Consider the following 13283-nt stretch of genomic DNA (forward strand, 5'->3'; position numbering starts at 1 on the left):
TATACAGCTCTGGAGGGTGAGACAGCAGGGGCGGTGGGGGAGGCAGGGGGAACAGAGGGTGGAGACGGCTCAGTCAAGGCGGAGTTTGTGATGCTACCAGACGGGGAGGTGAAGGGGGTAAGAGAGGGGGAGACAGAGACCCAGGCAGCAGCCAATGGGAGTACGGGTGAGAAGGGGGAGGCAGGGGGGGGAAATGGGGGAGAAGGGGAGAAGGAGAAGAAACAGAGTTGCAAGTGTTGCACAGTCATGTGAGTGTGTGTGTGTGTGTGTGTGTGTGTGTGTGTGTGTGTGTGTGTGTGTGTGTGTGTGTGTGTGTGTGTGTGTGTGTGTGTGTGTGTGTGTGTGTGTGTGTGTGTGTGTGTGTGTGTGTGTGTGTGTGTGTGTGTGTGTCAGAGGAAGAGAGACTTGAGTGCGTACGTGTGTATGCGTGTCTGATCACACACTTATCAGGACTACAAAACCAAACAGTCCGACTCCTCCTGCCAAGCAGCAAAAACTACAGCCAACACCAACCATATACAGCCAACAGACACTGGAGAATCAGTACTACTTTGTATTACTGTCGTAGTACTACAACAACAACCTACAGCCAGGACAATATACACTAGACTATGTACTACTCTAGTACTACAATAACAATCTACAGTCAGGACAATACACACTAGACTATGTACTACTCTAGTACTACAATAACAATCTACAGCCAGGACAATATACACTAGACTATGTACTACTCTAGTACTACAATAACAATCTACAGCCAGGACAATATACACTAGACTATGTACTACTCTAGTACTACAATAACAATGGGGAAATCTGAAATGGAACCCTATTCCCTATAGTACTTTGGGCCAAAACACTCCCACAGTGCACTAGTATAGGAAAAGGGCTGCTGTTTCAGATGCAGCTAGTACCTCCAGACTGATCAAACAAAACCTCCCTCACTGTGTACTGCTATCGTACTACTATTTACTACGATGTATTTCTTCTGATATGGATCATTCTTTTATTGTGAATGCTATTTTTATATTTTTCTGTCTTGACATATATAGTGTATTCTGTGTGAACTTCTGTATTCTATTCTATTAATATTGTCTTTATTATTGAACTGGATGTGCCGTCACGTTATTGTTGAAAAGAAAATGTAGCAGGTCTTTGTATTGTAATGTGTCTGCTATTGGAGCCATCTGGAAAATGTCTATCATTGTTTTTTAGTCCAGAATATGAAGAAGACATACATTTTGTATATTTCCCCGTGTATCGAGTATTTATCAGTCAGTTTCATATTATATTGTCTCTGTAATATAGTTTCACAGTGTGAACAGTATTCAAATATATTGATATCAAGTTTTATACAATGTATTTATTGGTTTGGTTTCTGCCAAATCATAGCCAGCCACACTCTGCATGCAAGCTTGTACCATCATCACAAATCAATAGGTAAACCAATCAATCAATTCATCAAGCAACCACACCATGTCGTCTGGTACATCTCAGATAACATTATTATCTGTTTTAAACTGTCCATCCCATGTCGTCATCTCTATCTCATCATCTCAAGTCATTTATACTCTACTTACATCTAGTAATCTATTGATCTCTACTCATCTCCTCATTAGACTCACTATGACACTGTGCAACTCATAAACACATTTCACTATTTTATTTTTTATAAATGTAAAGGATGGCTGATTCACTGTTTGAGTCAAGCCCAGCCATTGTTTTAATGCTGATGCTTGTGAATTTGGTTGAGTCGGTGATGTTGAATCTTCTGATGTAGCATTAACTCTCACTCTGATTAGTGTTGTTATTGATCGTAATACTCCTCATCAGGTCTGATCAGTATCATGGGTAACGATATCCATCATCACGGCATATTGCTTAACATGAATGTAATAATGGGTTCTATTGGGATCAAAGGGAAGGTGAAACCTGTCGTCAGCAGAATAAACCTTCCATTCCCAGAGACTCTCTGGTGTCTGTGTGTTCCATTACCCTGCTCTACAGTGTACACTAGGGGGAAGAGAAAGGGTGGGGTCTGGGATGAGAGAGGGAGGGATGAGGGAGGGAATGGAGACCGGAGAGGATAGGTTGAATGAAGCGAAATAGAAAGGGGAGAGGGAGGTGGAGAGAGAAGGTGGGGTTAGGGGGGAGAGAGAGAGAGAGAGAGAGAGAGAGAGAGAGAGAGAGAGAGAGAGAGAGAGAGAGAGAGAGAGAGAGAGAGAGGAGCAAGAGAGTGAGAGATTACAGATCTCTCGCTGGAACCAGGGAGTGTGATGGTCTTCGGTTAGTTGGGGTCGTTTATGGGTCAGATCCACACACCATAGATTACCTCTGCTTTTTTTATGCATTGGAAATAGTAACAACTGTTTCAAACCACTTAATACAACAACAACAAAAACAAGCAAAAAACACATGGGTCAAGTATGCGAAATGCTTTTGAATAATTGACAATTCCATTGGTTTCCATTGTATCCAGCATGCTAATCTGCTGCTGAAGTATGAAGAACGTTGACATTTTGACTCAGCAGGTCTGGTTCAGAGTCCCGAAGTTACCGAAATCACACAGCTGCTCCTCCTCAGTCAGCCCTGTAATAGACAAATTATGCCATCTGTTGGCCAATGCATGAACTACAACCCTGTATGGAATTTGTATTTTCTGAACTGCATGAACTGATTGTGAAACAGGAAAGAAGCAGCATTCGTCGTTTAGTTGCACAGGTTTGCGAGTCAGCTATCCAATACTAGAACATAATAAATCAGTGTGTGTCAATGAAAACCATTCTTCGTTATTTTTTCAGGTAAACAACTGCAACGCAATGGTATGGTTTCACAGTTATTTTGGTCAAGTTTCGGCCGAAAACTTTAAGAGAATGTTATACCCACCCTTTAATGAACCAATCAAATTGCGATGCTAGGTGTAAAGTGCCCTCCCATTTCGGGTTCTTCCAAGTACCTGGACCAATCAACGAACGCCTCGGTGTATTCAGCCATTTTGTATGAAAATCAAGGAAACCTGCCGCGGTTCCAGAGACCTGTAGATTATATCGAACGATGGAAGGGTGAGTGAAAAAGATGTAGTTTCATGTCGAAAAGAAACGGAAATAATCTAACCGTAGTTTGACTTTTTTTGAAATATATATTTTTATATACAGCCGTGCTGTTATGGAATCTGTTTACTATATTTGTGTTTTCTAGTAGTTCAACGTTTAGTTTGAGACGAGATGATGCTTGAAGACTTTCAAACAAGGCTAGCTAGTTAGCATTGTCTGCGCGTGAGCGTGTCCGGAAGAGATGCGAACTAGTTGAAGTTAAGACTTAATAAGGGTTGTTAAAAAAAAAGTATTATACTGTAAATAAAAATAAAAACGCTAGTTGCAGTTTTTTCATGTAGACGAAAAATAACCACCTTTAAAGTATTGCCAAATGTAGTTTAAAAAAACGCCCATCTTGAATCAACGTGTCTTTGTAGCTAGTTTCCGCATTCCATATGTGCGCTCGTGTTTGTGGAAGGCGAATGTCGTGTGTTCAGGATTAGGTTGAATTGTCGAATAACTCTGGTTATTAGCTGGTCATGGGACATTTCAGTTCAACGAAGTGAACTAACGCAACTTTTCACGAGTGATTTCCGTTTCTAGCTAACTGTAAACTTCATAAAGTTAGTAACTAAACTCGCTCTTAAGTCCTGTATTTCCTCGTCCCCTCTCTTTTTTCCCCCCTTTGTCTTGTCTCAACAGACACAAGTTAGATGCTGATCTGTATCCTATGGGACCTGGCTACGTCACAGACATAGAGTAAGTCTGCTGATTGTAAATATAAAACTATCAATCTAAAATTTACAATCAATCTAAAATGTAATGTAACATTTTGAGTTGATTTGCTGATTTGCTTATTGGTTGATCTTTTAGGAAAATGCACCCTGCCCTCTTTGGAGTAAGTCAAATGAGTAACCCCCCGTTTCTCTCTCTCCCCAGTGTCTCAGTGGGTACCAAGGTAGGCATTTTTCTTTTACAATTTAATTCCTTGTTTTTTCCTCTCTGTCTTTACCCCTGTCTTCTGTGCTAAAATGTTGGTTAAAGTCTCTCTCCTCTCTGTCTGTTAGCATGAGTGTCTTCTCATTGTCTCTATGTCCCAGTCAGTTTTCTAGCCTGGCTCTAACAGTAGCTGTATTGTAGAGAGCTGCTGGGCCACTCCAGACATGAGCACCATTGACTGACTGACACAGAGCAGTTTCATTAACTGTAGTCTGTATGAGCAAGACCATCTGTCTGACAGACTGCTCCTCTCCAGTCATAACTCTGTTAATACATTTAACCAGGTTGTATTTGTTGGTGCACGTACCAAAACCTTTTGCAACAGAAAATGGAAACAAGTTTGTTATTGAGCATGTTCATGTTTTCTTCCAGTTAGTGCTTAGTGAATACAACCCAGCTAGGCCTGTCTCTGTCTCCATGATGTATGTGGTTATGATCATTGTGAATGTTCCTTTCTCTTCCAGAGGGGATCTGATGAACTCTTCTCCTCCTACATCATGACCCCAGGTGTGTGTGTGTGTGTGTGTAGCTGATGGTTAATCAGAATGTTCTGTGCTGTTCTCTAGTAGTTAATGGTGCTAACGGTAAGAAGTTAAATTAAAAAGGTGTCTGTGTTTGTAGCCAACGGTAATGACAGTAAGAAGTTCAAAGGTGAGATGCGGAGCCCCAGCGCTCCATCGCGTGTCATCCACCTGCGCCAGCTGCCCGGGGACATCCAGGATTCTGAGGTCATTAGCATGGGAATGCCCTTTGGGAAGGTCACCAACCTTCTGATGATGAAGGGAAAGAACCAGGTACACACACACACACTACAGATCCTTTACCCTAAAGGTGTTCTCACACACACTACAGATCCTTTACCCTAAAGGGGTTCACACACACTACTGATCCTTTACCCTAAAGGTGTTCTCACACACACTACTGATCCTTTACCCTAAAGGTGTTCTCACACACACTACTGATCCTTTACCCTAAAGGTGTTCTCACACACACTACAGATCCTTTACCCTAAAGGGGTTCACACACCCGGCTGATCTTTTTGTGTGTGTGTGTGTGTGTGTGTGTGTGTAGGCGTTCCTGGAGATGAACACTGTGGACCAGGCTCAGACCATGGTGAACTACTACGCTACGGTCACCCCCCTCATCAGACAGCAGCCTGTATTCATGCAGTACAGCAACCACAAGGAACTCAAGACTGACAACTCACCTAACCAAGTGGTAAGAGGACACTTCCACCATTGACCCATACCAATATGAGACTCACTAACTTGTATGTCTGTAGCACATTTGTCAAATCAGTTTTTTTGTCATATGCAGAGGTTACAGCATAGTGCCCACAGTACAATGTAATAACAGTGTATGTTTGTCTCCCCCCCCCAAGAGAGTCCAGGCAGCACTGCAGGCAGTGAATGCTGTCCAGGGTGGCACCATGTTGGGCTCTACCATGTCTGGTATGGGGGGTGTAATGGGTGCAATGGGTGCTACCATGTCAGTTGGCGGGGGAGAGATGGGAGCCAGAGGCATGGCCACCCAGAGCCCTGTCCTTAGAGTCATAGTAGAAAACCTCTTCTACCCCGTCACACTGGAAGTCCTGCACCAGGTACGCACACTCCTCCAGTGTTTCTTAGTCATGAGCGTGTTCAGATGGTGTTCTTTTGCTTGTTGTCAAATTGCCTGCAGCAGGGATGTAACCTGTGTGTGTTCTCCCCTGTAGATCTTCTCCAAATATGGGTCTGTTCTGAAGATCATCACCTTCACTAAGAACAACCAGTTCCAGGCTCTGGTCCAATACGCTGACCCCATGACGGCACAGCACACCAAAATGGTACGTACACCCCCCCCTCTAATAAACCTCTGATTTCTCCATCTCTCTGCTGTCTCCAGATGGTCAGAACATCAGTAATAGATGATGTAAATGGACTTGCCTGAACTTCCACACCCCTAATCCCTCTGTCTCTGCAGTCTCTAGACGGTCAGAACATCTATAACGGTTGCTGTACTCTGAGGGTGAGTTTCTCCAAGCTGACCAGCCTCAATGTGAAGTTTAACAACGATAAGAGCCGTGACTACACCAGACCTGACCTTTCTACTGGAGAGCAACACAACCCTCAGCCTGGAATGGACCAGCACGCGATGGCGGCTGCCGCCGCCTTTGGTAACACACACACACACTTTAGACCGGTGTTTCTCAAACTGTTTTGTGCCAGGAGCTAGCACGTAGCTACCAGGGTGCTCTTCTGGAGACTGTCAAACTGAAATTAGATAATATTCTTTTTCTCTCTCCCTCTCTCCCACCTATCTCTTTCCAGGGTCTCCGGGTCTGATCTCAGCATCTCCTTATGGACACGGATTCCCCCAGGCCTTCACTCTACAGCAAGCTGCAGGTACATCCCCACATTAACACAGTCAGCTGGTTCACTCTACCTGTAGCCTACTACAAACCTTTTCTTACTCCGTTTATTACATAGCTATTGCTACATTGTCAAATCATCGGTCGGCCTACTCCAGCTGCACAGGTTGGCCTCGGTGCTTGAGATATCGTGTGTGTTTCTTTGTGTGTGTCTAGGTTTGTCTATGCCCGGTGCCTTGGCGTCATTCGGTATGGGTCCAGGGGGCATGGCCGCTAGTCGTCTCGGCCTGCAGGCCCTCGGCGGTGGAGGAGGACAAGCTGGCGTCCTATTGGTCAGCAACCTCAACCCAGAGGTCAGGACTGTTACTACCCACACACTCTTTCTCTCACCCACAAGCACACCAGAGTAAACTTTTCCTCTGGGCCCTTTAAATGGGTGTATCTCCACAGTTTAGAACTAAGTCTTCTGTTATCTTCCATTTCATGACTTCCTTTTTGTCTATTCTTGATTTGCTGGAGACTCAATAATCCTTATAGAGACACCCCCCCCCCCCCACCCCATGTTATTGTACTGTGTTATCTGACCTGTTGCATTGTTAATCTCTCTTTTCTCCTAATGTTGCCATAGTGACCGTGTTTTAATTTAGACACTTGTGTTTACTGACATTGTTCTTTTCTTTACCTCCTTTTCTTTCTTTTATTCTCTCTCCTTCCCCATCTCATCCTGCTCTTTGCCCTTTATAAAAACTCACTCCTATGCCAACTGTCTCATCTTTCTCTCTCTATCTCTCCCTCTCTTTCTCCTCCATGTGATCCTCCCGTGGACCTCTTGGCTGCTGACTGCTGGACTCCATCCCTCCATCCCTGACTCCACTCTCCTCCTCCACTTTACCCCTGTCCCCTCCCTCTTTCTCTCTCCCCCTCCCTGGTTCCTCTACCTCCCCCTGCTGTTTATAAAGAGCGTTACACCAAACTGCCTCTTTATTCTCTTTGGTATGTTATCAGCCTTTCGTTTCCCTTTATGACTTTAGATTTTACATTTACCTACTGTTACCAATAATATTATATCATCACTGTACCTACCTCATTCAGTCTTCATTTACCCTTATATTGACCTAAATATTTAAGTTTATTATTTTATCATTCTGTAATCTGTTTCACTTTATATATATTTAATTACCAATTGGTACTGAATCTAACTATCTGTTACCTGGGCTGGTTTTCATGTTGTGGTCTGTCTGCCTGTTGGTCGGTCTGTTTCTGAATCAGAAATCCAAGCTCTCCTTTACATGAATCAGTCGTTTCATTTCAATGGCCAGAAACTGAGTAGTGTGGTGGTATAGAACCTGTTGTCTGGGCATTACAGTAGTCTAGTCTGTCTGCTGTTGATCAAGACGATCACATTACAACACTGACATTACAACTAAGTCTCTTCATGAAAAATGCATCTGGTTTGGAGTGTGCGCTGTGTTTGAACCCTTTTCTGTTCTCCAGGTGTGTATGGCGACGTGATGAGAGTGAAGATTCTGTTCAATAAGAAGGACAACGCTCTGGTCCAGATGGCTGATGGCACACAGGCTCAGCTAGGTACTGTGTGTATGGGACTGGGCGTCTGTGTGTGTTGTGTGCGTTGCAGTAGTTAGTAGCACGTGTGTGTTCTGTTGTTTGACGGGCTTGTCTTCTCCTCAGCGATGAGCCACCTGAACGGGGTGCGTCTTCATGGCCGGTCTCTACGTGTCTCCATGTCTAAACACACCACCGTACAGCTGCCCAGAGAAGGTATGTACACACACTACCATGTCTAAACACACAGCTGCCCTGGGACCGTATGTACACACACTACTATGTCTAAACACACAGCTGCCCTGGGACCGTGTGTACACACACTACCATGTCTAAACACACAGCTGCCCAGAGACTGTATGTACACACACTACCATGTCTAAACACACAGCTGCCCAGAGACTGTATGTACACACACTACCATGTCTAAACACACAGCTGCCCAGGGAAGGTATGGGCCGTCTAACATTCACTACTGTTGTGTCGTGACATGTTCTACTCTATCCTATTCAAGGCCATGAGGACCAGGGGTTGACTAAGGACTATGCCACCTCTCCGCTCCACCGTTTTAAGAAGCCTGGCTCCAAAAACTACAACAACATCTACCCTCCCTCTGGCACACTGCACCTCTCCAACATACCGTACGTACACACACACAACATCCCCTTTATGTTGAGTATCCTATTGCTTTCTCCTAATGCTTTCTCTTTCTCTCTCTAGTCCTGCAGTAGGGGAGGAGGATCTGAAAGCACTGTTCAGCAGTTCAGGAGCTTCAGTCACGGCCTTCAAGTTCTTCCAGTAAGTCTCAACACCCAACTACACTTTTATGACATCACTACCGAATGATCAAATCAAACTTTATTTGTCACATGTGCCCAATACAACAAGTGTAGACTATACCGTGAAATGCTTACTTACAAGCCCTTAACCCAACAGTGCAGTTCAAGAAGAGTTAAGAAAATATTTACCAAGTAGACTAAAACACAATAACAAGGTTATATACAGGGTGCACCGGTACCGAGTCAGTGTGGGCGGGGATGTCTTTGACATCTTTACCTAATGATGCAATAGTCTTTGTGGCATCGCTACCTGACGATGTAATGGTCTTTATGGCGTCTACCCAGTAGTGGAATGGTCTTTATGGCGTCACTACCCAGTAGTGGAATGGTCTTTATGGCGTCACTACCCAGTAGTGGAATGGTCTTTATGGCGTCACTACCTGATGTAATGGGGAATCCTCTTTCCTGGTGTTTGTGTGTATAGGAAGGACCGTAAGATGGCTCTGATCCAGATGAGCTCAGTGGAGGAAGCTGTTGAGAGTCTCATCGAGTTCCACAACCATGACCTGGGAGAGAACCACCACCTCCGAGTGTCTTTCTCCAAATCTACCATCTAACACAATCTCACACACACACACGTAACTACAGAGTACAGACCAAACCTGTTCATCAGAATGCCTTCCACGTCGTTTGTATGTCAAGTCTTATTCCACACGAGACACACTTAATCATTCCTTTATACTTTTTAAAACGTTTTTATCATTATTTTTACACAATTATTTACGTTTACTATGGATATAATCGGTTCATATTTTATTTTAGTAGTTCTACTTCTATGGAGGGAAACTCACAGAACTCTCCAAGATACACATCTAGTATTTCTGTTTCTATACTCTTCAGAATGCATATCTAGTCTTTCTGTTTCTTGGTTTCAATGTTTTGTTTTTTCCATTTGATTTACTTAAAAAAATATATTCAATTGATGAATGTTTTCTGTTTCTACTGTCTGTCCTTGGGATCTTCACCACTAGTCATATTGATCTAACAAAATGCCTTTCTGCAACAGTCTAGTGCCTTAACCAGACCAGCTGGCTAGCCTTTCCATGCTATTACATTGATTTTATACGATTGGACTCTAAAATAAGCTTTTTCTTTGAACATCAATAATTTGATTTGAAATATATGGCTGTGGTCTTCCCTTTTCATTTCTAGATGTACACTATGCATTCCATTTGTATTTTTGTAACATTGGTAGTTCTATACTCTATCATTTTCTATACCGTTTGATATCTACCAGTCACTGCGCATCAAGTCTTAATTCTTGCTCCAGAGGTGCCACTTAACATCATGCAGCATTTAGTCTTTAGTGCCTACTTCACCCCTAATATTTTACACACACATGCAATACTCCACAATTTTATTTCACACAGCCTTAGGTGTTTAGTGCCTACAACACAAATGTATTTATTACCTTTGTTCTGGCACTGACTGTCTATATATGGCTTTTGCTATAGATTCCTCTGTAGCATAAACGGTTTCATGATGTTGTTATTGAGGACCAAAGTACCTACCACCCCTGCTACTTAAACGATCCTTGTCGGTTTAAAAGACAACGTTCTAAACTCTCTTTTCTCCCACTGGTTTGATTCTATGGTCCAAATCGCCTTTAGGGATTTGATTATTTTCATTTTATACCTGATCAGTCAGCCACTAGATTTAGTAAAAATTGTAATTTTGAGTGAGTTATACCTTATTTTAAATTATAGTTAAATTCCTCTGTTGGTAGAGTACTTTAAGCATGAATATATACTGTATGTTGACCTAGTTGGTGATATCACAGTGGATAGCTGTGATGTAGTTCTGTATTCCTCTCCTGGTAACGGTTGTCGCTTTTATTTTCCATTATGGGTTTTATTGGGGTCCGGGATCAACGGGATGTGATGTCATGAAGCAGTGGGAGGGTTTTTGTCTGTCTCTATATTTAGTGTTTTTGTACCACAGTGATTTGGATTAAAGATTCCATTTCATTCCAACATGTATATTTTGATATATAGTTAACAAACGTTGATTCCAACATGTATATTTTGTTATAAAGGTAATGCCAGCTTTCTCTGGAGGGCTGTAAAGATGAGTTTTGTATCACAAAGAAATTAAACTTAATGGAACACAGCCTTGTGTCTGTGTTTTTGATGTTTGTTGATTTCCAAATGGCCCCCTAGTCTCAAGGCACTACCCCTGGCCCTACTCCCTATAGGCACACTTGTAGATCTGAAAGGATTTGAGAGGTTTTAAGCAAGTTTCTCTGCCTTCTGATAGGCTTGGGAATCTGGTCAATCCCTGTATGGCCACTTGGTGGAGCCAGAGCCATGTATAGGGAGGGATACAGTATACATCACTGTATCCAGGAAAATAATATGGCACTAGGTGGAGCCATTTCTCGCTCTGACTCCTCATGTCCCACTTATAACCATAGGGGTCTGGTGGTGGTGATGAAATGGTAGTAATTTCCCACCCACACATTCTGATGTTCAATATACAGTACAAGTCAAAAGGACATACCTACTCATTCAAGGGTTTTTCTTTGTTTTTTTACATTGTAGAATAGTGAAGACATCACAACTATTATATAACACATGGAATCATGTAGTAATCAAGAAAGTGTTAAACAAATCAATATATTTTCTATTTGAGATTCTTCAAAGTAGCCACCCTTTGCCTTGATGACAGCTTTGCAAACTCTTGGCATTCTCTCAACCAGCTTCACCTGGAATGTTTTTCCAACAGTCTTGTAGGAGTTCCCACATATGCTGAGCACCTGTTGGCTGATTTTCCTTCACTCTGTGGTCCAACTCATCCCAAACCATCTCAATTGGGTTGAGGTTGGGTGATAGTGGAGGCCAGGTCATCTTATGCAGCACTCCATCACTCTCCTTGGTCAAATAGCCCTTACACAGCTTGGAGGCGTGTTAGGTCATTGTCCTGTTGAAAAACAAATGATAGTCCCACTAAGCACAAACCAGATGGGATGGAGTATCACTGCAGAATGATATGGTAGCCATGCTGGTTAAGTGCCTTGAATTCTAAATAAATCAGTGTCACCAGCAAAGCACCATCACACCTCCATGCTTCACGGGGGGAAACCACACATGCGGAGATAATTGGTTTACCTACTCTGCGTCTGACAAAGACACAGCGGTTGGAACCAAAAATCTCAAATTTAGACTCATCGGACCAAAGGACAGATTGCTCGTGTTTCTTGGCCCAAGCAAGTCTCTTCTTCTTATTGGTGTCTTTTAGTAGGGGTTTCTTTGCAATTTGAACATGAAAGCTTGATTCACGCAGTCTCTGAACAGTTGATGTTGAAATGTGTCTTTTACTTGAACTCTGTGAAGCATTTATTTGGGCTGCCATATCTGAGGCTTGTAACTCTAATGCACTTATCCTCTGCACCATTCCTATGGTGGTCCTCATGAGAGCCAGTTTCTTTATAGAGCTTGATGGTTTTTGCGACTGCACTTGAAGAAACTTTCAAAGGTCTTGACATTTTCCGGATTGACTGACCATGTCTTAAAGTAATGATGGACTTTCGTTTCTCTTTGCTTATTTGAGCTGTTCTTGCCATAATATGGACTTGGTCTTTTACCAAATAGGGCTATCTTCTGTATACCACCCCTACCTTGTCACAACACAAGTAATTGCCTCAAATGCATTAAGAAGGAAAGAAATTCCACAAATTAACTTTGAACAAGGCATACCTGTTAACTGAAATGCATTCCAGGTGACTACCTCATGAAGCTAGTTGAGAGAATGTCAAGAGTGAACAAAGCTTTCATTAAGGCAAAGGGTGGCTACTTTGAAGAATCTCAAACGTAAAATACATTTGGATTTGTTTAACACTTTTTTGGTTACTAGATGATTCATATCTGTTATTTAATAGTTTTGATATCTTCACATTTATTCTACAATTTAGAAAATAGTACAAATAAAGAAAAACCCTGGAATGAGTAGGTGCGTCCAAACTTTTGACTGGTACTATATATATTTTATAACTGCCCTTGTAAAAAAAACTAATCCGTCATTATCCTGCATATGAAGCGGGCCAGTAACCGGAGGGTTGCCAATTCAGATCCCAGGGCTCATGGGGAATATCTGCTGGGTGTGAGCAGACAGCCGGAGGGCTCTTGGCAGTGGCCTCTATCCCATGTCCTACATACTGCCTTTGCGCCCTTGAGTAAGGCACTTAAGCTCACACAGCTCCAGGGTTGCTCTGCCCTGTTCTGCTCGAGTGTTGAGTTGGGTAGAGCATCTACAAGCTTCTTCATCCTCCTGCATGTGTGTTTAAACATGCACACTCCAGACCGGCAGAGAAATGGAGAGGAGCGAGACAGGAGACTAGGACGGAGGGGTAGAGGAGGGATGAGAGGTGTGTGTTTAAACATGCACAATCCAGACCGGCAGAGAGATGGAGAGGAGCGAGACAGGAGACTAGGACGGAGGGGTAGAGGAGGGATGAGAGGTGTGTGTTTAAACATGCACGCTCCAGACCGGCAGAGA

At 42.9% G+C, this 13283-nt stretch overlaps 2 protein-coding genes across 2 annotated transcripts in view; both read left to right on the forward strand.

Annotated features, from left to right (window-relative positions):
- LOC124010712 (paralemmin-1-like) overlaps positions 1–1633 on the forward strand; it is a 15461-nt gene extending 13828 nt beyond the window's left edge. Inside the window, exons 6-7 of the mRNA XM_046323361.1 lie at positions 1–166; positions 1623–1633. The exon at positions 1–166 is cut by the window's left edge and continues 125 nt beyond it. Coding sequence (XP_046179317.1) covers positions 1–166; positions 1623–1633 — 177 coding nt within the window. The remainder of the gene's footprint in view (positions 167–1622) is intronic.
- Positions 1634–2987: 1354 nt separating this feature from the next.
- On the forward strand, positions 2988–10898 carry LOC124010764 (polypyrimidine tract-binding protein 1-like). The gene is made up of 17 exons (XM_046323417.1): positions 2988–3065; positions 3741–3797; positions 3978–3996; positions 4502–4544; positions 4659–4831; positions 5109–5255; positions 5419–5637; positions 5752–5862; positions 6000–6192; positions 6347–6421; positions 6604–6740; positions 7347–7380; positions 7882–7974; positions 8077–8166; positions 8465–8591; positions 8671–8748; positions 9214–10898. The coding sequence occupies exons 1-17, from the start codon at positions 3058–3060 to the stop codon at positions 9344–9346; spliced, it is 1737 nt and encodes a 578-aa protein (XP_046179373.1). The 5' UTR covers positions 2988–3057; the 3' UTR covers positions 9347–10898.
- The last annotated feature ends 2385 nt before the right edge of the window (positions 10899–13283 follow it).

The sequence above is a fragment of the Oncorhynchus gorbuscha genome, linkage group LG23 (assembly GCF_021184085.1).
Source record: "Oncorhynchus gorbuscha isolate QuinsamMale2020 ecotype Even-year linkage group LG23, OgorEven_v1.0, whole genome shotgun sequence".
In the NCBI taxonomy this organism is placed as follows: Eukaryota; Metazoa; Chordata; class Actinopteri; order Salmoniformes; family Salmonidae; genus Oncorhynchus; species Oncorhynchus gorbuscha.

What these genes read in the sequence shown, in the direction of transcription:
- LOC124010764 (XM_046323417.1), top strand. An exon ending in TGATGAAGGGAAAGAACCAG is followed by an intron (nt 4,832 to 5,108) that starts GTACACACACAC and finishes GTGTGTGTGTAG; the next exon opens with GCGTTCCTGGAGATGAACAC. An exon ending in ACGGCCTTCAAGTTCTTCCA is followed by an intron (nt 8,749 to 9,213) that starts GTAAGTCTCAAC and finishes TTGTGTGTATAG; the next exon opens with GAAGGACCGTAAGATGGCTC.